Here is a 25,836-nt window from a genome sequence, read left to right as displayed (position 1 = left end):
GTTCTACGCATTTCAAAATCTCTCTATTCTCTTCATCTTCTTCTTCTTTTTGGTTATTTTTCTATGTATTTTTAGAGGAACAATTGGGGGTTCATCCTCCAAATTTTCCTATTTATGTTTGTAATTTTTAGTTTGTATTTGCTATTCTAGTTATGAGTTTCTAATCTTTTTAAGATTATTAAGGTGATGATGAAACAATATGTAACTAGATAGTATTTATTTTGTATGTTGATTTCCCATTTTGTGCAACAAAGTTTATGGAATGTTCTTCTTCAAATATTATGTATTTTTGATTGTTAGCACATATTTACACTTTGTTCTTCATTAGTGCAAAAACATAATATTCTTTGTGTAAGATGTGTCATTAAATTGTACAAATCCATGCTTTGAACAAAAATATTACGTTTTGCCTTATAAATAATGTTCATTGATTTATTTGTTATTTCATTAGATTATTTACACTAAATGCTTTGAAATTATAATTTTAAAAGTGAAGATAAATCCTCTATTTTTATGAAAACTTATGCTTAAAAAGAATATCTAATTTGGATAAGTGATAGTTTGATTAAGTTCAACTATTACAAAAACTTGGAAATCAATGTACTTATAAATATTATTGAACTTATATTTTGTGGATTCTATTATCTTAATAATCGTTCTTTTATCATCTTGATTTCTATTATTAATTTAATTTTATATATTATCTTTAATTTCTTTATTATTGTCTCTTATTAAATTTTATTGTTACAAAAATTTTATCAATCTTTGAGGCTAGGTTAGAATTTATTAATTTTGGTTTAAAATAGTTTTCTTTTTTATTGTAGACAACTCCTTTGGGTTCGATCTCATGCTTACACGAACACTATATTCCATATACGATTCGTGCGCTTGCGAGTATAAATTTTTAAAACATACCCGTTTTGGGTCCATCAAGTTTTTGGCGCCGTTGCCGAGGAGTTGCAAGAGAAAAGAAACGAAATTTATCTCAAGATTAGTGAATTCTTCTACTAGTTATTTTAATTTTTGCACTTAAAAAAAACTAAAAAAATATATATTTATATAAAATCTAAAAAAAAGATAAAAAGAAAATTTGGGACGGTTCTACCACCCATAAAAAAAACTTACTTATATATTTATATTTATTGTTTTTTTTAGTTGACGGCACTTGTGCCTCCTATCTATCTTTTTAATTTTTATAGTTGACGGCACTTGTGCCTCCTATCTATCCTTTTAATTTTTATAGTCGATGGCACTTGTGCCTCCTAATTTTGTTGTAATTTATCTTGTTGTTATTTTTATTTTTTTTTATTTTTGCAAGTTATTAGTTGATGTCAATTTTTCCTCCTAGTCTTTTATTTTATGTTTTAGTTGATGACACTTGTGCCTCCTAATTTTTATCTTAATTTTGTTATGGTTGATGGCATGATATGCCTCCCTACTCTTGCCTAAATTTGGATAGTCTTATTTAATTTTTCCTTATTTTTCTTTATCCTCTATCATATTATTGTGAAAAAAAAAATATACTTGAAAAAAAAATATTCTTAAAAAAAAAAACTCAAATCTTGTCCTAGCTCTTATTTTCATTTCTTAATATTGTTTATGTTATCTTAATTTTATTAATTTTTATTTATTTTATTTTTGTATTTAGTACTCTTCTTAATTTTTGTTTTAATTGATTTTCTTTAAAGAATATATATATATATATCTCTTGAAATGCATCATTTTAATTATAGTTGGAATTCTGAGTACAACTATTATGAGCAATCAAATTTAAATTATGGAGAAACTAATAATATGTATGATATGCATGAATCATTTGATATCTCATTTGCTCCCACCTATAATCCAAATTTTTCATGGAGTCATACCCAATCTCAAATGAATCAAGGGCATGAATTCAACATGCCTAATCCAAGTCATGCCCAATCCGACCTATCATATCCCATTGAACAAGAAACGAGCCCATCTTTAGAGGATACCTTACAACAGTTTATGCAATCAACCTACCAAATCTTACTAGTCCAATCTCAGTCAATCTCAAAAATTGAGACAATAGTAGGACAACTTGCAACTGTTATAGAGTCGGAAAAACAAGTTTACCCCAACCAACCCATTCCCAATCCAAATAGTCAAATTGAAAATGAAAAGGAGAATGAAGTTGTTGAAGAACTTGTAATATGCATCCAACCTCCTAATGAAACAAAAGAGTTGGATGAAATAATTTTCGAGGCTCATGAGGAAAATGAAAAAGATATTATTGTATCTCATGAGCTCATAATTGAACAAATTTGTATATTTACTCAAAATGAAAAGGAGTCAAATATAGATATGCAATTTTCGTATTTTATTGATATTCCATTAAAATTGCATATTTCTAATTTTCTTGTAGGTGTGATGTTATCAATTATTATTTATGGCATTTGCATCAAAGTCATAACTCACTCTACAAATGAAATTTTACACCATCGATTGGGTGGTTAAAAGAAAAAAAATTATAGTCGAGCTAAAGACTATAAACTAAAGCGCTTTGTGGGAGGCAACCCATACTTTTTATGTTTCATTTTATAATTCACTTTTGTTGTGTGTTTTTGTTTCATGTTTTTCAAAAATCTTGAAGGAAACTTCTTGCCCAAAAAAAAAAGAAGAGAAGAAAACAAAAGAACAAAATCGAGGAAGTATTCATCAAAAGGAGTATCCATTTTATTAAACATTGAGGACAATGTTTCATTTAAGTTTGGGGGTAGTGTGTATGTATTTTTCTTGGTGTTTATGTATTCTTCTTTGTGTTTATGCATGTTTTTCATTTGTTGTAAAATTAAAAAAATATATATTTCTTTATTTGTTTTTCTTTTTGTTTTTATGTATTTTTCATTTGTTATAAAATTCAAAAAAAAATTATTTTCTTTGTTTTGTTTGAAAAAAAAAATATTGGTGATTTTCATTTTCTAATGATAAGAATTATGATTGAAATTATTCTTAGTTCTTAGAAAAATATAAATAATTATTAAGCTTTAATTTTTAAGTTATTTTTGTTTAAATATATATGTTTCATAATATGTCACTTTTCTATTCTATTCAAATTTGGGATATTTGGATATAGTTTATTTAAACATTAAATTCTTTAAATCTCTAAAAAAAAAATTGAAAAATCCTAGAATTTGCTTGATTATCTCTTGAGATTTAATTTATTTTTGTTTGCATAAGCTTGTCTAAATGTTCACATGATGATTTAATGTTTTTGTGTTTGTATGTTAAGTATCTATTTTGAAAACAATTTTAATTTTTCAAATGAATTACATAAGCTTTACTTTTATTTGAACTATTTCCATTATGTAATTTTTGAATTAAACATTTGACATCACCAATTAAAAAAAAAGTGTGTGTTTTTAATTTTTCTTTTGCTTGAGGACTAGCAAAATATTAAGTTTGGGGGCGTGATAACTCTATAAAATAGAGTTAGTTTACCACTTTTTATGTGCTAATTGCTGCTTAATTCTTGAGTTTTTAATTGATTTATTAATTTTTTTTGTAATTTTAAATTTATTAGGTTTATTTTAATTTTATAGATTTTTGTGTGTTTTTATAGTTATTTTGTTGTAAAATATTGTAGTTAATTATTTTAATTATTGTTGTTTAGTTTGAGGTAAAAAAATGTTGTACTATTGAAATTAAATGTTAAATATAAATTAAGATATAATTAATATTTTCAAAGAATTACATTGATTTATTTTATAGTTGAAAATATTTTATTATGATTTAGTTTATATTTATTTTGTAGGGAAAATAATGAAATTTTGCTCTTGAGGAGAAAGAAAAATGAAGGAAATGTGACATTTTCATGGAAAGAAAGAAAAAGAATTGACATTTATGAAAAGCCTCATTCGGGCCCAAGCCCAACAGCTCCTGCTCAGCTCCACAAGCCCACCAGGCCAGCCGCATGCCACTTCTCTCCACGCCAAGCAACAGCCATCTGCCCCTTCTCTTCCATGCCCAGCCGAAGACATTAGTCAGATGCCACCTAGCAGCTCCCCGTTTGCACAACTGACTCCACCTCACTCTCGAAGCACATCCCACGCCCAGCAAGCCTCCACGCCTTCAGCACCTCTACCCAGCCGTACACCAATTCGGCCCAACCCAATCCACCTGCTGCAGCCCCCAGGCACACGGTTGCCTTCACCCAGCCGTAGCCTCCATGCAACTGCCTCCCAATGCCAGCCACCAACCCCATTTGTGCCTCTTGAGCCCAACAAATTTTCATTTTGTCCCCTTGTCCATTTGTCCCAAAATACTACATTTTTTTACCCAAACTTTTCTACACATTTTACCCCAAAACATCATTATTACACCCTATAATTTACCCATATTTTCCATATTATAACTAATTAAATTAATTTAATCAATTTAATTAATTTAAATTTATTATTTTAATACCTCATTTTTTGGCTATAAATAAGGGATTTGGGTTCATAATTTTGGAGGGAGGTTACCATACCACAAGTTCTACACATTTCAAAACCTCTCTATTCTCTTCATCTTCTTCTTCTTTTTGGTTGTTTTTCTATGCATTTTTAGAGGAACAATTTGGGGGTTCATCCTCCAAATTTTCCTATTTATGTTTGTAATTTTTAGTTTGTATTTGCTATTCTAGTTATAAGTTTCTAATCTTTTTAAGATTATTAAGGTGATGATGAAACAATATGTAACTAGATAGTATTTATTTTGTATGTTGATTTCTCATTTTGTGCAACAAAGTTTATGGAATTTTCTTCTTCAAATATTTTCTTTCATCTTAAATATTATGTATTTTTTATTGTTAGCACATATTTACACTTTGTTCTTCATTAGTGCAAAAACATAATATTCTTTGTGTAAAATGTGTCATTAAATTGTACACATCCATGCTTAGAACAAAAATATTATGTTTTGCCTTATAAATAATGTTCATTGATTTTTTTGTTATTTCATTATATTGATTTACACTAAATGCTTTGAAATTATAATTTTAAAAGTGAAGATAAATCCTATATTTTTATGAAAACTTGTGCTTAAAAAGAATATCTAATTTGAATAAGTGATGGTTTGATTAATTTCTACTATTACTAAAACTTGAAAATCAATGTACTTATAAATATTATTGAAGTTATATTTTGTGGATTCTATTATCTTAATAATCTTTCTTTTACCATCTTGATTTCTATTATTAATTTAGTTTTATATATTGTCTTTAATTTCTTTATTATTGTCTCTTATTAGATTTTATTGTTACAAAAATTTCATCAATTTTTGGGACTAGGTTAGAATTTATTAATTTTGGTTTAAAATAGTTTTCTTTTGATTTTAGACAACTCCTTTGGGTTCGATCTTGTGCTTACACGAACACTATATTCCATATACGATTCGTGAGCTTGCGAGTATAAATTTTTAAAACATACCCGTTTTGGGTCCATCACACGCTGAGTAGGTCGTCGTTCCGCTCCGGGCTAAAGGTCTAGAGCCTATGTGTGGTTATATTTGTTTCGACAAGGAGGATGGCCTCACTTCCGAAAGTTAATGAGAAAGGGGTGTGGCCCGTGGAAGTTCGGTGGGAGGTCCGGTATGCCCACAACACCTGCGGGAGCTGCTCGGGCCATACTCCCTTGGCCTCGTCCAACCTCTTTTTAAGGCTTGCTTTGAGGGTTTTATTCACAGCCTCGACCTGCCCGTTGGCCTGTGGGTAGGCCACCGAGGAGAAGCTTTTGATTACGCCATTTCTTTCGCAAAATTCAGTGAAGAGATCGCTATCGAACTGCATCCCATTGTCTGATACAATCTTTCTTGGCAGTCCGAACTGGCAAACAATGTTCTTGACCACGAAGTCAAGGACTCTTTTTGTAGTGATGATCTCCAGGGGCTCCGCTTCCGCCCACTTCGTAAAATAATCGATGGCCACTACTGCACACCGAACTCCTCCCTTCCCCGGGGGTAGGGCTCCAATTAAATCAATCCCCCATACCGCGAATGGCCAGGGAGATGATATCAATTTTAGCTCGACTGGAGGAGCTCGGGCGATGGTGGAAAACCGCTGGCACTTATCACACTTTTGGACATAGGATATGGAGTCCTTTGATAACGTGGGCCAAAAGTATCCCTGTCTTAGTATTTTCAGGGCCAGGTTTTGCCCCCCAGCGTGATCCCCATAGAAGCCTTCGTGCACCTCCTGCAAAATAGTATTGGCTTCCTCTGGCAGAACACACCGTAGCAGAGGTAAGGAATGGTCGTGTTGGTATAGCGTCTTGTCTATTATTGTATACCTTGGAGCTTGATAGAGTATCCTCCTCGCATCTTTCCGCTCGCCAGGCAACTTTCTTGTCGAAAGATATTCTATTACGGGCATCATCCAGGTCGGTCCGGCATCGATCATCTTGACTTCCATCGCACTTCCCACTACGCTTGGGCTTTCCAAGAATTCCACTAGTACTATGCTCAGAGTCTCGGCTTCTTTGGAGGTAGCTAGTTTAGCCAGAGCATCAGCATTGGCATTATGCTCGCGAGGGATCTACTCGACTAGGCTATATTCAAACTCGGATAGCTCCTTCTTGACCTTTGCTAGGTAAGCCGCCATTTGGCCCCCCCGTGCTTGATATTCCCCAGACACTTGGTTTACCACGAGCTGGGAATCGTTGTAGCAGTGGACGGCCCTGGCTTTCAACTCCTTCGCCATTTTAAGCCCGGCCATTAGGGCTTCGTATTTGGCTTCATTGTTGGATTCCACAAATCCGAACCACGGCGCGGAGTGGAAACGATGCCCTTTAGGGGATATTAAGATGATCCCAGCTCCAGATCCATTCTCATTTGATGACCCGTCTACGAAGATTCTCCATAATTCTTGCACTGGTTCTCTCAATGGCTCTTCCTAGAATCCAGTGCATTCAGCCATGAAATCAGCCAAGGCTTGGCTTTTTATCGTAGTTCGGGGTATATATAGTATCTCGAACTGGATGAGCTCAATCGCCCATTTCAAAACATGTCCCAATGTCTCAGGTTTCTGCAGCACCTGCCTTAAAGGCTGATCGGTCATGACGTGAATTGAATGGGATTGGAAATATGGCCTAAGCTTCCTGGAAGCCGTAATAAGGCAGAACACCATCTTTTCCATTAGAGGATACCGAGATTCTACTCCGAGAAGTCTTTTGCTTATATAATATAATGGCTTTTGAATTCGGTCCTCCTCCCAGACCAGCACGACGCTGGCTGCATTTTCGGTCACGACTAAATAGAGAAAAAGGGGCTCTCCTGCCGTTGGTTTAGATAACACTGGTGGCTCGGCCAGATGTGTCTTCAGGTCGATGAAAGCCTGCTCCCACTCCTTAGTCCATTTGAACTTTTTGTTCCCCCGAAACAGGTTGTAGAATGGCAAACATTTATCGGTGGACTTAGAAATAACCCGATTGAGGGCCGCCACCCTTCCTGTCAGACTCTGGACATCTTTATGCGACCTGGACGAAGACATCTCTAGTAGTGATCTGATTTTGTCCGGGTTTGCCTCTATCCCCCTAGTGTTGACTATGAATCCCAGGAATTTTCCCGACGCCACTCCGAAAGTACATTTCTGGGGATTTAGCCTCATATTATACTTCCTTAGAATTCCAAAACATTCCTTCATATCGGAGACATGGTTATCGACAGTCTTTGACTTGACCAGCATATCATCAACATACACTTCCATGTTTTTTCCGATCTGATCAATGAACATTCTGTTGACCAACCTTTGGTAGGTCGCCCCAGCATTTTTCAGCCCGAAGGGCATGACTTTATAGCAGTACACGTTGGTTGGAGTCATGAAGCTAGTATGCTCCTGGTCCGTAGGGTTCATGGCGATCTGGTTATATCCAGAGTATGCATCCATGAAGGACATGAGCTCATGCCCTACGGTGGCGTCAACCAACTGGTCAATCCTTGGCAAGAGGAAGCAATCCTTGTGATAGGCTTTATTTAGATAGGAGAAATCGATGCAAGTCCGCCATTTTCCATTTGGCTTTGGGACTAGGACAGGATTGGCGACCCAGATCGGATACTTAGCCTCACGGATAAAGACGCACTTCAAAAGCCTAGCTACTTCTTCCTCTAGTGCCTCAGCTCGGGTCGTACCTAGACGCCTTTGTTTCTGGGATTTCGCAGGCATGCTTTTGTCCAAATTTAGTATACGCATGATGACACTCGAGCTGATTCCTATCATGTCTTCATGGGACCAAGCGAAAACATCTAGATTTTTTTGCAAAAATGTTTCCATCTCCGCCTTTCTTTCGGCTTCAAGATTTTTCCCGAGCTTAACAACCCTCGTAGCATCTTTGGGATCAATGTTTACTTCTTCGAGGTCTTCAATAGCCTGGAGCTCGGATCTATCTTCACCCATTCGGGGGTCAATATCCTCACTCGAGGTGGTTCCCCTACAACTAACTTGCTGAGGTTTCTCCATCCTAGGATTATCTTTGACTTCCTGGGATTCCTCACCTCAATCCTACACGGCCATCGTCTGCTACCCGGGTTGTGATTTTCCCTTCATGGAAATACTATAACATTCCCTAGCAGCGAGCTGATCGCCTCAGATAGTACATATTCCTGTGTATGAAGGGAGTTTTATCACGAGGTGGCAGACGGAAGTTATAGCTTCGAACGCCATCAGCGTGGGCCTACCCAAGATTGTGTTGTATGTGGTCGGACAATCCACGACCACAAATTCGAGCAGCTTAGAAACAGTTCGTGGTCCTTCACCCAGGGTTATCACCAACTCGATCATTCTGATAGCTATCGAACCTTCTCTGGAAAACCCATACAACATCATGGAGGTTGCCTTTAGTTCGGCCACAGACAATCCCATTTTCTCCAATATGGACCTAAATAGCAGGTTCACAGAACTCCCGTTATTTACCAAGGTCCGCCTAACTCTCTGATTGGCAAGATGGATGGTTATGACTAGAGGGTCGTCATGCGGGAGCTGGACATGACTAGCATCTTCTTCAGTAAAACTGATCGATTGTTTCTCCAATCATTGCTGTTTAGACAAACGCTGCTCTGGGACGAACTCAACCCCATTGTGAGACCTCAGCTCATTGACATACCTCTTCTGGCCATTTCTGCTTGTGCCTGCCAGATGAGGGCCTCCAGATATGGTGGTTATCTCTCCTCCTATTATCGGAGGCGGGGTGTCCTGACTCACCTCGGCTCCGGTCTTATTCGCGGGGGCTTCCGAAGTTGATTGACTATTTTGCCAAGTAGGCTGATTAGGAGTGATTCGATTTTGGGCATACTGAGCCAGGGGCTCGACCCTGATGAACGTCTCAATCTCATCCTTCAGATTTCTGCAGTCATCGGTGTTGTGACCGATGTCATTGTGAAATTGACAAAATTTTGAAGGGTCTCTCTTCACCCTTTCATTTTTTTAGAGGCCCTGGCTTCTTCCACGGAAGGCGGGCAGAGTTCGCCAAGAAGATACACTCCCTGGTATTCGTGAGGTCGACGTAAGTCGCGTAGATTGGTTTGAATTTTTCCACGGGCTTATTTTTCTTTGAACCATTCTGGCCGCCTTCACCATTTCCCTTCCTCTTGCTTCCTCCCCCTTGGTTATTCGGGGTAACAGTTTGAGCCGTAGCTACAACGTCCGCTGACGCTCCATCGGGCTGGGCAAGGACTTGGCTGGTTTCTGCGACTGAAGCTCGTGCCTCTTCCAAGTTGATCCATCTCTGAGCCCTGTTTAGGAACTCGTCCACTGTGTTGACGCCCTTTCTCTGGATTTTTTTCCACAGGTCACTCCCATGAGGATTCCTGTTCTCATTGCCATAAGCCTGGAGCTTTCATCTGCGTCTCTAGCTCGTGCTGCAACATTGGCGAACCTACTCAAGTAAGCTTTCAGAGGCTCCCCGAGCTGCTGCTTTACGTTTGCCAGGGAATCTGCCTTTATCTGAGCTGCCTGAGAAGCCCGGAACGCCCTCTTAAAGTTGGCGGAGAAGCTCTTCCATGAGCTGATGGAATGCTTTTTGTATTTCTTGAACCATTGTCTAGCGGGTATGACCAGAGCCGAAGGGAATACCAAACACCTTAACTCGGGTTCGATGTTATGGGCCATCATTAGGGTATTGAACATCCCCAAGTGGTCGGACGGATCTCCATCTCCGTCGAATTTTGATAAATGGGTCATTCTGAAGCCTGGAGGGTATGGTGTTGCAGCGATGTTGGGAGCGAAAAGCCCGAGCTCATCCCTTGAGTCATACTCGTCTTTTTCCTTCTCTGATAGAAGTTTCTTCATCAGTTCCTCCATCTAGGCCAACCTCTCGAGGGTTGGATCCTTTGTTCCCTAGGGCTGTTCAACAGCTCCCACTTGGCCGTACGCGTTTGACGGGTTATTGTCCCTCCAAGTTCGAACTTGGTTCGGTGGGGCATTCCCGTTATTGCGTACTTCAGAAGGACTTCTCTCGTGGTGAGTGTAATGACCCAAATTTACTAATAAGGCTTAAGGGCCTAGATTAGTGTGCCGAGAGAGCATAATTGGAATATATGTGATTTAATGATTTAAAAGCATGTTATATGACTATTTGAATATTTGTGATGCATGACTATGTGTATTAGTATGCATGTAGGCCCTAATTAGGCTAGAAGGGCATAATTGTAATTTTGGCTCGTTGATGGTATAATTGTATATATATGTGATAAATTGTCGAGACCACATTATTATGTGGATATATTTGTAATCTGTGATTCGAGACGATCCTAGTGAGTAGTTTAGCAAAAAAATCACGACAGGGATTTATACCCGGCTCGGGGCGAGCCTGGGGGTATTTCTGAGAATTTAGAGAATATATTGGAGTCCATTTTGACATTGGGGAATATAATTGGTGATTAGTTAGGTGTCGGGAAGTAAGCGGAAAATATTAGAGACACTAGAGGAATTAGCGGGAATTGGGTGAAATGATCAAAATGCCCCTAGGTGGATTAAAAGACTTAGAATTAAAGGGGAGGGTATTGTGGTCATTTGATTTATAAAGGATAGGTATAACTAAGGCTTTTATACTTAGTGGAACTTGTAGAAAGAAATAGAAGTCTGAAGGAAAAAAAAGAAAGGAAAAAGAAGGGAAAAGCAGGGCATTTCTAAGGTCGGTTTGGGACCTCTTCATCATCTTCATCTGGGGGTTTGAGGCTGGAATCAAAGGAGCTTAAGGCTGAGATTGTGAGCTTGAGGTCTTGATCAGATTGGGGAAATCTAGCTGAGGTTATTCATCAGTTGAGGTAAGACTTTGAGGTTTTCTTCAGTTTCTGGTTTTCATGTTGAACTAAGATGTCTAAGCTAAATTTGATGGGAATTCTAGGGAATTCAAGCTAAGGGTTTGAGGAGGAGTAAGCCTAGGAGATGTAGAGGCTAACTTAAGGTCGAATCCCCATTGAAGGTATGAAATTCTAGCTCTACATTCTGAGGTTTTGGTTGTTTTGTTGAAGTTTTTGAGTTTGAGGTCCAACCATGGTGAATTTTGGGATTTGGAGTGCATGTGCTTGGGTTTTATGTGGTTGGGTCATTTTGGATGAGTTAGACATGTTGATAAGCTTGTTTTTAAGTTTGGTTGAAGTTTGGAAAAGTTTTGGTAAGGTTTGGCTCGGGAAAATCGAAGGAGGGAAAAATGCAGGGTTACTGTTCTGTGACTAGCGTTACAACGCTAGCCTTTGGGCACTGTAGCGCTAGGCCATGTTGTCTGGGACGTTTTTGGGTTCTGTTTATAGCGCTGTAGCGCCCTCCAAAGAGCGCTGTAGCGCTACCCTATTTCCAGAAAGGGGTTTTTGGGTATTTTTCAAGGGTTTTTGGCCGGGGGTTCGGGGTTTGATTCCACCACCCCGTTTGGTGGAATTAGAGCTTCCTGAGGGCTCGGGATTGGTCTCGAGGCTAGGTTTTGGACTTGAGGTTTGGTGATGATTCTGATCTATGGTTGTGACTAGGTGTGCGCTAGGGATCAAGAGGGATCGTTCTTGAGGATCAATTGTACAAAGCTAGCGAATCTAAAGGTAAGAAAACTACACCCGGTTATGTGTTTATGATGGGACTAAGTGCTCCCGATATTTGTATAATGTCATAGATTGTATTACGCCATGGGGCATGTGATCAACGACCTAAGGGTGCCGTAAACTATATTTGCGCACAGGGCGTAGCTCAGCCACTGGTAGCCGAGGACAGCTTAATATTCATTGAGTTCGGTTTAAGCGGGCCGGAGTCAGTGAGGTAATAGAGGGTGCGGCCTAAGGGCGTTAACCCTAGTTATCATATGTGGATTGATTATTGATATGAATTGATATACTTGGTATGATGAATACTTGATTATCATGAATGCTTAAATTGATTGAGTACATGCTTATGCAGTATGAGATATTTGAATGTCTGTTGATTGATTGTGCTTTGTTATTATGTTTTCTTACTGGGCCTTAGCTCACGGGTGCTAAGTGATGCAGGTAAAGGCAAAGGCAAGTTGGACCAATCCTGAGATGGAGAGCTGCGGGGTTGAATGTACATAGTCAGCTGTTCGACCGCCATGGGCGAGGAGTGGATCAGGACAAAGAGTGCTTAATAGTTTGTTTTGCCTTAGAATGGCTAATTACTATATTTAGATCCTGAATATTTTGTAAACGGTCTTAATCTTATTATTTTTGGGATCCCATGTAAAGAGAAAATGTTTAATTATAAGAAATGCAGTTTTTGAGACCAAAATCTTTTAACCCTAGTTCCACTATAGTTTCAATAACACGGTTTTAATTAAATGACTTGTTTAGCAAGTCTAGCACCTTTACAAACACACAGTGTAACGGTCTTGGCTATCCAGAGCGTTACAGTGAGTGCGGCGGACTCCATCGCGAACTGAATTGGTTCTTTGTGAATTTAGGCGATCTCGAAGATCGGTATGTGGATCAACTCGGGGGTTCTGAGCCGAACTCAGCTGATTCCTCAAATCTGCGCTGGTCCTCTCACTTCGATGGCCCTCCGTCCAATAGCTTCCGTTAGAAAAACTCAGAGCTTGTGGTCATGGATGAGGACCTGGGATATTTCCACGTGCCCGCGGGACATGAGCAGGGGTAGTGGGGGGAGGATTCCTCCTGCTGTTTTCGTAGGTTGGAACATCTCGAGCTGAACGAGGTGGGGACGGGTGCCTTATCGGTGACGAAGGATGCCTGATCGGTGAGGCAATCCTCGTCCCATCAGGCCGGACCAAGTTAACTTGTGATCACTCTGCTCCACCATTCCTGATCCTTTGAGCCTGGCGATCCGACCGTGGTGCAGGGGATTCGGTTGGGATGTGTCGTCTTTGCGAGTTTGTCCTTGACCGTCTGCGCGGGTGGCCATGGGCATCTGATGGTGACACCGAACTCAGAGTCGAGGTTCTGACCGACCTACTGGCTCGTTGATGATCTCTGGGAAAGCCACCAAACGGGGTTTCTTGACGATTGTGTGAAACGGGCGTAGAACTTGGAGTTCAGGTTCTAACTGATCGACTGGGCCTGGGTCAACTATCCCGGCAGGACTTATGAGTTCTGCTTCGCCTCTTTCCGACGTTAACGTCGGTTGCAAGAGGAGGTAACCGAGCCAGGCCTTCCTCGATTTGCTTGTTTGCTTTTGCTAGATGGCTTCTCAACTGCATGTTCTCCAACTCCACCGCAGTCAAGTAACCTGGGTTCGGATTCGGCGGCAGAGGTGCTGAACTTTCGGTGTCGTCGTGGCCCATCAGTTGCTTTCCCGATCGCTGATGGATCTCCGGGTTTTGTTTGTTGGAAACAGCAGTATGGTGAGCCTCCTGCCCCCATGCTGATCCGTTTCGTTACTGTGCCTTGAATGAGTGACCATCATGATGAACTTTTTCCTGAATCTTTTTCAATGGCACTAATTTGCAGCTCTCAATGAGAGCACCAAACTGTTGATGCAGTTTTTCGCCAATAGTATATTACGAAACTTAGTTGGAATAAACTAGTGCTTAAGGGTAAACCATAAGAATAATAATCACTCTTAAAGATACTTAAAATGATATAGTAAGAACACTTGTTCCTTTTTACGTGGTTCGGAGGTTAAAATCCTCCTAGTCCACGAGTTGATATTATTACTGTATGTCTCTTTATATTTTGACAGAATATTTGCATTACACAGAGAAAATCCAACCTCTTTTTTATCCAAGGTCCTGGTATTTATAGAAGAACCATCCCAGGATAGGTGTTGGGGTTGTCGCGTGAATATACATCCCTTTTTGTGACTTGTCATCTATAAATGGTGAATATTGCAATATATCTTAAGGTAAGGTCTAATCATTAGGTAAAAATGATCGTGGGCCGCCTGGCGTAATCAGACACATGATGTCTGATTACGCACGTTTATATTACGTGTCCAAGAATTCAGGGATAAATGGACATGCGATCCCTGACCACACACGTTTTATATATAACGTATCCAGCTTAACAAACTCGTGGGCGTGGCAGGTGGTCAGAGGACTACAACCTGAGCACAATGCCAGCTCGTGTTCATGATTCTGTAAGTTACATACATCTCTAGCTCGTACCTTAATATTTCGTGCTTCTTAGCTCGTGTTATTATCTTGGGGGGGGTTGAAGTGCCTCTGCCGAGGAGATGTCAATTTGTGGGTCCCTCAGTATTATTCTTAGATGGCCAGCTGTACTCGAGCTGCATAAAAGACCCGGGCTGAATATCAGGGCGTACAATATCAACTCTTACCTTGAATAGTGTTGATAGAGCCGTTGTGGGGACCTATAGACCTATAATTCTAAGCTCCAATAAATTTGAGATTATTAATTAAACTCTTTAATTAAATAATCTTAATTTATTAATCTCATGATTACTCCACTATAAATACGAGACTACACTCTTGTAATTATTGACATTTCATTTATTGAGTACTTTATAATGATAAAGCGTCCATTGATATAATCATTGCATACAAATTAACCCTCTTATAATGTTTCATAATTAATCGAGAATAAAATTATCGTTTTACCTTTTTAATTATCTCTTGTTTCCTTAAGTACCATTGACTTTACTAGTGAAGGTTAATTCATAACTAAATTATGAATTTGAGCTGAATAACCTTTCAGTCCCAAAAGTCAACCCTTAAGAAAACCATTATTCAATCTCTTGCGAGAAGGCATAAATTCCATATCTGTATACTATGTCCCCAGCCATTTACATTAATGAGTTCCCAAAACAAAGGTTTCTAGCCTGATCATTCTGACAGACCCTAACGAGTGAATCAAAGAACTCATATAACATAAACATGAGTTCATAGTAACTTCAGGATTAAGATCTATTTGTATATGATCATCAGTTGATATATTTAATTAATACTTTGAAACGACATTTAACTAAGTGCTAAGAAACATATCTGGTCAAATTCTATATATTCTCTAATATATAAAGTACATCCACTAAAGTGTTATACTACACTAGTGATCCGGATCTAGATCACATGTATTCATAATACTAGTAGACCGTACTTGCAGTAATTAATCTAAAGATTCCATAACTTTATTTTACTACAAACTATTCAAGTTCATTTATCTCAAACACAATCCTCCCGTACCAATACATGTTTGAGATTACATATATGAACTTAAGAATTTTTTTGATATTTACATAATATTGTCACAGAATAATATAGTCCATGAAATATATGCATAAAAAATTCAATTTATTTATTTATTTCATAAAACAATATCTACTACATATGCTTTCAGGGCACAATTCTCAACACATGTGTGGTCCATTCTTAAAGATTGTGAGAAATTTACAAATGACAACACCAATTCACCAGCTAGATTCCAACAACAAGGTCGTAGTTTCATTTCCCCCCAATCTTGTTCTTCTGGCTTCGAATCACCGACATCGGCACTCACCGGTATGAGTTCATTTGATCTTAATATGAATGATGAGGAAGTTTCTATTAATTTATCTGAAAGACCTATCAGTGTGAAAAAAGCAAAAGGAAAACAAAAAAGTGATGAACAATTTAAGAAATTAATGGATCAAAGTTAAAAACTTGTTAACGTTATAGAAAATGGTAACTTTGAAAGAAATGAACTTCTGAGACAAAATGTTGATGTGGCTAGAATGAGAGAAGAGAATAAAATTTTATTTACGGATTTGAATTCTATATCTGATCCAGAGTTTCGCTAATTTATTCAAAGCGAAAAGAGAAAAATTTACAGATCAAAAGCACAAACATCCGAACATGGAGAACAAGAAGAAGGATATCAATATCAGGGATCTAAATATCGAGCATCTCAGTTCCAAGGATCTCAATATGAAGAAGAACAATGAGAAGGAGCTGAAGATGAACATCAACGATCTCAAAATCCTTCACAAGATTATAGTCAATATTATGACTATCTTGGTGGAACTGGGAATAATTTTTAAAATTATTAGAAGTATGTCTTAGTTTGTCTTTTGTTCTATATATATATATATGGTGACACTCTTAATGATTACTACCTATAGATGATTACTTTAATATTAACTATTATATATATACTGTTGTTTTCTGTTTGATTTTAATATTAGAATGTAAGTTTGTAATATTTTAATTATATTTTGTATCTTTAATCAATTTCAATGTTAATTTTATTTCTTATAGTGTGGAATAAGAATTTTCATATATAAATTAAAATAAATTATATAAAAAATTAATTATGAAATATTTAAAATTTTATGTAGAAAATTAAATTATATGTGTATTTATAATTTAAAAAATCAAATATAAAATATAAACATAAATAATATGATATATATATATTAAAAAAAAAAGTAGGTTTTTATCATGTGAATAGTGCATAATATATATATAGCATGACACTGTTCACACAGCTAAATGAGGTATTATTTGAAATAGGGTTGGATATATATATACACTGTTCACGGCTATGCTGTGATATCATATTACAAACACAAAGAGATCAAACTAAAGAAAATCCTTAATCTCATTGAATTGAAAGAGCAACATGCACACGACCTTATATACCAGTTGGATAGAAACTTTATTTTAAGTCCACCTAACAATCTAAAAATGAAGTTCTTCTAACTACCTAATAGTCCTACCATCTACTCTTACTGATGTTTTTTTTTTTTATTTCTTTTTTTGATGAATTTTCTTTATTAATGTTATCTTGTTTGTTTTCTTATATTTTTGTTTAATAACCCAATAAAATTTAACTTTTTCTATAAAAATAATACAAGTAAAAGGTTCACACTTGAGAACCCCGCAATCCTTTACCAAAGTCTTTCATCACTTCACACTTTCTCCTCCATACGTTTGGGTTAGCACCCCAACACGTTATGCCAAAAACTAACATTTGTCAGGACCGAAAATCAAGAAATTACGTCCATTGTCAGTGCCGAAGGTCTTTGTATGGACCAACTTACCCTTCCCTTTTCACCATTATATAATGCACTTTACATGGGTATTAGTGTCTTTCTCTTCTTGTTTGAGTTCAACGCTTATGGCGACTCTGAAACACCAGAATAAGGGGAGAATTAAAAAAGAAATAAACCTCAGTTTCAGAACAAAACTATATATTATACACAACAAGATTCTATCCAGATCCAGATAACCATAACCGTATCTACAGTGGATAATATACTATGTATATTTGAATATTGATTTCCTTTGATTGGGTTTCTCCTATCCACACAACAGTTCAGTCAGATTACTTCTAAGACAAGGTAAGGTATGAGGAAGATTCTCTTTCATTCATTACCTTTTGACAAAATTTATTTCAAGATTTCTTTGTTCTTTTTTGGTGAAAGTACTATACTTCCTTTGTGGGTTTTCAGGTTCTTCTGTTTTCCACTCTGTTTCCAGTTCCTTATTGTATAAGTTTCGTTTGTTCTTTGTTGTCGTACGTTGGTTTATGATTAAGGCTCGTTTATAGTGTCGTTCAATGCTTACAAACTGTTCCCAATTATCCATTTTTATTTCTATTTACTATTCTTGTTTGCTTCTCTGTTTTCTTTTTTCGGTGATTTGCTTTATCGCCATTTCTATTGCATGGTTTATATACTAATTTTTTTAGCTATTTTAGTTTTTATGAAATTCCTGTAATTGTGTAAATTTTTTTATAATTTTTTTAGCTATTATGCTTATGTGTAAATTTGGTGTATTTAGCGAAAACGAACTCAAACTATAAAATTGTGATTAATGGAAAACCGGGATATGGAGCTTAATTTAATTTAGCGAAAACGAACTCAAACTATAAAATTGTCACAGGTGATGATTCAAATTATCAATTTTATTTTTTCTTTTGTTAATTTGGGATTTAACTAAGATTTTTTAAGAGTATTACTCTCCATTCATTTAATTTTCTCTAGATTTATGAACTTACAATAGATTTGCTTACAACAGAACCATTCATGACAACAAAGTAAAATTCTACTATTTGGGGTCCTCTGCTTTTTTTTTCCTGTGTATGGGTGTTACTATTCATTGGGACTAAGCCTTATTTAAAGATTATTTCCATTTTAGAACTTAGTAACTCTAATTTTTAAACCTATACTTATTCGGTTCAACTGCTCAATCCCTCTTCTAATTGAAGTTTGATGAACTAGTACAATTTGATTAAACTGAAATTAGTTTTTATTTTCTTTTTTTCTTTTTGCAGTATGATCGTTTGAACTATAGAGCTTAGAATTATTCAATTTTAGCCTTTTCCATCTCATTGAATTTTCACAATTGTTTGCTTGTATGACCAACAAAAGGATTTCTAAAAATATATGCCACCAGTCTCTTGCTGTAATTTAAAATTAAAGTGTATTTCTTAAGTGGCCTTTAGCTCAATATGAGGGTGCAAAAGTTATATTTTAATACTCTTAGCTCAATTCTATGTGCTCTAATTAGCTTGAGTAAGTAATAATATACTAATGAACTTCAACTCCTCTATGCAGCTTGATCACACGTTTATGGGTAATAATTCTGAAGATGATGATTCATTCACTAGGCCTCTTCAAAGAAGTTCTGTCTTTTACTATGGTGTGGGGCACATGCTCAATGACATCACTGCTTCCTGTTGGTTTACTTATCTCTTAATCTTTTTGACAGACATTGGACTCTCTCCACGGTATGTATACTATGATATCGATCAGAAAATCTCATTTTCAAATATCCATTTAAAATGTTTGTTCCTAATTCAATGAACATGCAGTTTTGTGAGGAAAAAATAGTATGAACTACTGAATAAGCTCATGTACTGCATTTGCAGCATGCTAAAATAGTAATAAGATGCATACAGTTTTTAATGGAAGGAGATTGATGTGCTTCCTTCTCATCAGTCCCTTTTATTTGATTTGTGTTGGAAGACCATATAGATTTGGATGAGTGTTTGTTGATGCACATGAGACGAATGACTGATAAACTCTATGCAGTTTTTTAGAACGACTTGTGTGGTGTGTACAATATGATGTAGGTGGATGAGATGGTTGTATCAGGAGTTTCTATGAAAATTTCATTGTATTATTTCTTTATTTCAATTTAGTGTAGATCTATGCTCTACTTTCACAAATAAATGTTATTGTTTTCCGCTTTATAACTTTTTATTAGTGAAAACAGTTAGTCTACCTGGTATAGAAATTAGACGATGACTGGTAATGCACAATGAAATAGAAAGGCTTTTCAAACATCAAGCTGAGTTTAATTCTGTCAACTATCTCAAAGTTCGACAATATGACAAGGAAATTTGACAATATTAGAAGCTTTAATATTATTTACTAATGTTTAGTTTTCTGTGATCTATATCACATACATCCACTAATACTTGACCAAACTTTTATAAACTTGTCTTTTATTCTTTCCCCTTCTAATGATGTTACCTAATTCAAGAATTATTGTTAACACTTGTTTCTATATTATTGATCTTTGTAGTGATGCAGCTATTGTTATGCTTTCTGGTCAGATTGCTGATGGATTTGCAACCATATTTACTGGTGAACTGGTAAGTTGGCATCTCACAACCAAATGTATGTTACTTGTGAAATTACACCAGCAATTAAAATACATATATATATATATATGTATATATGTATGTATGTATATCAACTACTGCTTACTATCATTTTAATTTTAAAAACAAGCTCAAGAATCTGCAATCTCAATTGACGCAGATGACACAGTGTCACTATTATTATTCTATGGATTGTCAATCTTTTCAGATTTAGGGTCATTGTGCTGAATGATTGCTTTTGACTTTATTATTTGGAAAAACAATATAACATTTCACTTTTGTTGATGAATACTTTTCATAAACTGAAAATGAACCTTTTAGGACCTTCTTGCTCTCCCTGTGGATCTGCTTTTCAGATTTCCATCCCCAGTTTTGTAACAAAATAGCATTAAAGAATGATTCCAGTACCATTTCTTTGTATTTATCATTTTATCTCTAACCAAAAACTTCTTAATGTTGTTAGATAAGTGTATCAGATAAGTAGATAATTTATTAACTATTAACTTGCTTTTAATGGATGATGAACTTTGTAATATTTTACTCCTTTTATCTGGATGTTTATTGCGACATTTAGCATTTATTTGTTTGGTTTAAATAACCATGTTTACTTTTTGTGCTATAGACAAGGTTTTCCTGGATTGTCCTTTCGTAGCGTATCAACTATCAATACTCCAAAAAGTGCTCATTTTCACATATGCATTAGTACCTTTAATAGATTTAGTTAAGATTTGCGGTCCATGACAAACGTTGTCAGATGTTGGAAAGAGCTGGAATCCTGTTTAAATGTTGAGAACATAAAAAATAATGTAATAAACCTCCAATACATTTTAATTATGTAGGAGGAGGTTTGCAGAAAAGCTCGTGATCCCGTTTTGATTACATTGAAAGGCAAAACAGAGAATTTTGCAAGTTTAAAGCCACTACAATCAGAAATAGCATGAGCATGCAAATTTTCTGAAGTTCTAGTAAAAGCTAAGAATCTTAAACGGGATCATGAGCTTGCAGATAAGAAGAGTGGTTAGTAGTTGAGGTGTGTGTTAATAGGCCTACCAAAAAGCTCCCCCTTCAATGTAAAATATCATGAACTTGTAGATAAGAAGAGTAGTTAGTATTTGAGTTGAGGTGTGTGTTAATTTTACATTGACTGATATGATATTCTTTTATCTTTGCTTCAATTGTCAGATAGACAGATTTGGACATTTCAAAATATGGCATGGTGCAGGATCTGTCTTGGTTGCTATATCTTTTTCTTCAGTGTTTGGTGGTTGCTTACCTTGCAAAATTTTTTCTAACACTTCATCAGCATTGGAAACTGTTAGTTATAGCACATTTGCAGCTATTTTTAATGTTGGTTGGGCTGCTACCCAAGTTTCGCACATGTAAGTACTTACTCCATTTAGAATTTTAGTAAAATGATCATTTGCAACTTCCATTCATTAAAAAATGCTTGTCCTTTTTTTTTTTTTGGTATGTATAAGAAACAAATTGTATTACGGTTTAAAACATATAAATTTCTAATCATATTGTTATGTTTCCCCTCTCTCCTACTTCCTTGAATGATCTCCATGTTTTCCCATTTCTGTCAAGCCTACTTCCTTATTTATTGATCATGAATTAAATTATTCATGTCTTTTTTGTGGAAGGTCTATGGTGAATTGCATCACACTGAATTCAACAAGCAGAGTGGTGTTGGCTAGTTGTCGCAATGCTTTTACAATGGTCAGCTTCCCTATATTGAATTGGCATGAATTCTTTATATAGTTTATAAAGCTTTGTAAAATGTAAAATTAATTTCTTGAGTCTAATTGTATAGGTTGCCAACCTCAGCTTGTATGCAGTTGCTTTTGTAGTCTTTAATGTCACAATAGCGAAAACGCATGCTAATATCGAAAATCAGGTATAGTTGTTTGTTGTAATTTAATCTTCTTAGAGACTCTTGTCTGAGAATGACTATAACATCAATTTGGTAAATAAACAGTATCGCTGGATCGCATATGTGTCCATTTTTATTGGGTGCTGCTTCGTGGTTGTATTTCAACTCGGAACTAAAGAGCCAAGGTTTGCAAACTGTTCGCTTTCTTCTAGTTTTCATGAACTCAATTTCAGTTATAGTAGTATTATTTACATCATGATGAATATGCAACTTCAGCTAGTTGACTGCGAAAATCATTTTCCTTCTGCTATTAGATTAAAGATAGGTGTACAAGGAAGCAGGCATGAAAGAATAGCATGGTCTTACTGGTTCAAGAGAGTTTTATATTATCAAGTTGCTGTTGTTTATGTGCTGACCAGACTGGTAGTCAATGTTTCACAGGTTAGCCTGCTTGTCATTATCTGATTGATATTAAAGAAGTGATGGGATACTGTTAGGATCCCACTACTAACTTCCTACCCGATCCACTCACACAATACATGCAAAATATCTTGAAGTTTCTCTCTATTACTTCCACATTGAACTGTTCTTATACCTAATCCAGAAAGTGTACAATGGGCTAATTCCAGGGGTTTCTCTCTCCCGAAAACAATCCAGTTTGTTTCTCCTATAACTATCTATACAAACTACTATTTATACCACTCAACTACACAAAACCTTCAAACAAACCTCCAAACAATCAAAACTCTAATGGCAACTACTTTTTCTTATTACCAAACTACCATCTAACATAACTAAAATGAATAATAGGAGGTCTATCATATAGTTCACTTGTTTCCAAGTACAGCACTCTCATTTAGAATTGTAACTTTCTAAACAAGGAAATAAGTTAGCAAATATACCTTCTGAATAATGTTAGTTTCTTTTCTCAGGCATATCTTGCATTTTTTGTGATTAATGATCTGCGGATGGCCCAATCGGCTAAAGCATTGGTAGGGTCACTACACAACCTTGTCAACATATGAAATCTCTTCTATCCTTAAAGATTAATTTTTTTTTTCAATTGATGCAAGACTGATGTTCTATTCAACTGATGTGAGTAGGTTCCGGCAATCATCTACATTAGTAGCTTCATTGTATCTGTCAGTCTACAGGTTCCCTTCTGGAACTCATTTCTTTGGTTGAGTTTTCACTTTTACCAATGGATTTCATATGTTTTTTTGTTTTCACTATTTCTATCCATTTAATATTCGTATAATAGGAAGTTCTATGGACCGGTCAACGTCTGAAGGCCTACTTCTCTGCTGGAGGGATTATTTGGGTATTTTGTGGTGCAGTGGTTCTTATTTTGCCTAGTAGCTTGAATGGTTTCGTATACATTCTATCAATATTTATGGGCATCGCGAATGCTTTGATGATGGTATGCTGTCAAAGTCTTTTTCTTCATTTTGTTTAGTTTAGTTCAGTTATTTACGAAATCTGAAAAGTCTTGCTATTACCTGTTTTTTTTTATGTAACAGGTAACCGGTGTAAGCATGCAAAGTGTTCTTATTGATACAGATCTCAATGGCTGTGCATTTGTTTGTGGCTCGTTGAGCTTCTTGGACAAAATGTCATGTGGAATTGCTTTATTTGTTCTTCAGTCAAATCAAAGTAAGTTGATTTATTAGTTTTCACATCACCTCATAAAATATCAGTTTAATCTGCTCTCATCTTTTCGCAGCTGCAAAGTTATTATTGGATTTTTTTTATTTCCTACGTTGCATGCAATTAATTATCCTAGATATCTTTAAATCCCAACATAAAATGAGCACTCAAAAACATTTAACTTGGTATTTTTAATGTCTTAGGGCATAGAGGATTTCTACATCTATTTGTAGTACCATGATGGGTTTCGTTTTTCAGATAGTTTTATATTATTTGGTTGATGAAGCCTTTTTAACTAGTTGTTTGAAGTTGGAGCAACATGGCAATATAATTTTAAATTAATTGGGACCTTACTTTCAATATAATATTATTTTTAGTTTTGACCGAGACAATGTTACAATCAATGAAAGTTTTAAAGAAGAAACATATGCATACCATTTCATTCCTGTCTGGCAAATCATGATGAATACCTTTCCTTTATTGATACAATGAGAGAGCATGGTCAAATTATATAGCCAAAAGTTGACTGAAAAAAGTCTTGCCTATTTCTTATGATCAGATGTTATGTTTTCTTATGCTGATGGTGATTTCTGTGTCTGCTGACAGACATCGAAAGAGATATCTCTTCACCCATGCAGGCAACCAATTTGAGTCCCATGTATATTTCAGTTACAAGATTAGGCTTGGGTCTTGTTCCGGCCATTTGCGCACTTGTGGCTGTAGCAGTAACATATACCATGAAACTTCAACACCGTATATCAAAACCCTTAGTGGAACCATTATTAGGATGAAGAACCAGCTTGATTCATGAAACTGCAATTCGATCGATGTTTCAAAGAAAGATCGTTTCTTCGGAAATAGGCAAACCAACAGCTTTGTTCATGGGCACATCAAATACGTCCGACTGTGATCAGGTTTTACAAATTCTCAAAACTTACTCCTGATTCTTTATTGTTACTTAACAATTACAGGACCTTCTCTCTTACTCAATTTGTACAGAAAATGTTTTACGTATATATTATCCATAGAAAGAATTGATTAGAACTCTGTACTCTGTAATGGCATCAATTTAATTTTTTTTTCTTAGTTTATCTGCTCTACATTGACAAGCTCCACAACTTATCTTCATTGTTGTCTCCACTAGAAAGATGCAAAATAAGTTGGATATACTTTTTCTGGAAAAGTTCTAATAGTCTTTCAATTGTACTTCGGGAAACCTTTTTCTCAGCAAAAGTTTCTTAGCATGCTTTTTTGATAGTACTTCGGGAAATTTTTCACGAAGACTGGTATCATTTGGAAATTGATAATATGATATTTGCAAAACACACCTAAAATCCAAATAAATGAAACTTAGGCTGATGAATGGTATTTTTTTAGAACTAAATGTAATTAAGTGGTATTTTTGAACAAAACAGTGTTCCATGACTTCATAAGATATTACAACAATGAGACGAAATTTGTTAGAAAAAAAGGGAAATTTATAATTATATACCTAAAAATTAAAGGATTTACAAAAATATATTCAACCAAATTATTTACACAAATGTCGGTGTCACATCAGCATAACATACCGAATTTTGAAAAAAAAAAGAAATTTTGCTTTTCAAAATTTTTGTTCTTTTATTTAAAAAGTCACATTTTGGTTGCTTACGATAGTAATAAGATACAAAATGGCTAATTTTTTTTAATTAAAAGTTTTATTTTTAAATTATATTATTTAAAAATATTTTGGTTACCTCCAAAACTCATTTGTAGAATTATTAATATACAAATTAGTTATTTTTATATTATATTATGGTATCTTATTATTTAAGATACATTTTGGTAAACTTCAAGCTTATTTAAAAAACTAATGAGTTATAATAAGTTACCATATAGTTTATTAATAGAAATTAATTTAGTATACTACACGGAAATTTTTAAATGAAAATTTTTAATAGGCTTTTTTAGTCACTAATATAATTTACATGTCCTATTATTTAAGATATTTTTACTCATATAATTCCAAGTTACTATAAATAGCTTATTAAAAAATGATATTATTTAGTATACTACATAGTTGCTTTTAAAAGTTACATTTCTGCTGCTTTTAAAATCATTTAAGATACTAATTGGATAGCTTTTATGATATGACTAAATTTTTGGGTATGCCACAAATTTAAAGTACTAACAATTAGTGAGTTACCAAAAATAGTTTTCCTATGTTCTATTTAAAAGTTAACAAACAATCTTTTAAAGAATCTATTTTAAATAAAGTTACTTGAATTGTTTATAAAATAGCTATAAAGTTATTTAGAATATCATATGGTATCTTTTAAATGTAA

General features: G+C 35.5%; 1 protein-coding gene and 1 pseudogene across 3 annotated transcripts; both read left to right on the top strand.

The window, feature by feature from the left end:
• LOC133785067 (uncharacterized) overlaps window positions 1–16,420 on the top strand; it is a 36,937-nt pseudogene extending 20,517 nt beyond the window's left edge.
• Window positions 16,421–17,291: 871 nt separating this feature from the next.
• LOC133782161 (uncharacterized) lies at window positions 17,292–24,598 on the top strand. 3 transcript variants are annotated; one of them, XM_062221367.1, is made up of 13 exons: window positions 17,292–17,722; window positions 18,941–19,113; window positions 19,914–19,983; window positions 21,175–21,371; window positions 21,636–21,711; window positions 21,806–21,889; window positions 21,971–22,050; window positions 22,180–22,306; window positions 22,798–22,857; window positions 22,969–23,019; window positions 23,127–23,285; window positions 23,386–23,518; window positions 24,072–24,211. In XM_062221367.1, exons 2-13 carry the CDS (start codon window positions 18,956–18,958, stop codon window positions 24,113–24,115), a joined length of 1,239 nt encoding a protein of 412 aa, XP_062077351.1. In that variant the 5' UTR covers window positions 17,292–17,722; window positions 18,941–18,955; the 3' UTR covers window positions 24,116–24,211. The 3 variants fall into 3 exon arrangements, with proteins under 3 accessions (XP_062077351.1, XP_062077350.1, XP_062077349.1); XM_062221366.1 differs by having other exon boundaries at window positions 17,301–17,727; window positions 24,119–24,598; XM_062221365.1 differs by having other exon boundaries at window positions 17,302–17,722; window positions 24,119–24,598.
• The last annotated feature ends 1,238 nt before the right edge of the window (window positions 24,599–25,836 follow it).

Source organism: Humulus lupulus, chromosome 6 (assembly GCF_963169125.1).
Source record: "Humulus lupulus chromosome 6, drHumLupu1.1, whole genome shotgun sequence".
NCBI classification, from domain to species: Eukaryota; Viridiplantae; Streptophyta; class Magnoliopsida; order Rosales; family Cannabaceae; genus Humulus; species Humulus lupulus.
The sequence above is the reverse complement of the archived record's forward strand: the minus strand, read 5'-3'. Positions and strand labels throughout refer to the sequence as shown.

Bases quoted from the DNA above. Each gene is read 5' to 3' on its own strand.
- LOC133782161 (XM_062221366.1), top strand. From the start codon at position 18,956: ATGGGTAATAATTCTGAAGATGATGATTCATTCACTAGGCCTCTTCAA. The intron at 19,114-19,913 runs GTATGTATACTA...TGATCTTTGTAG, and splicing joins GACATTGGACTCTCTCCACG to TGATGCAGCTATTGTTATGC. The intron at 22,051-22,179 runs GTTTGCAAACTG...TTCTGCTATTAG, and splicing joins CTCGGAACTAAAGAGCCAAG to ATTAAAGATAGGTGTACAAG.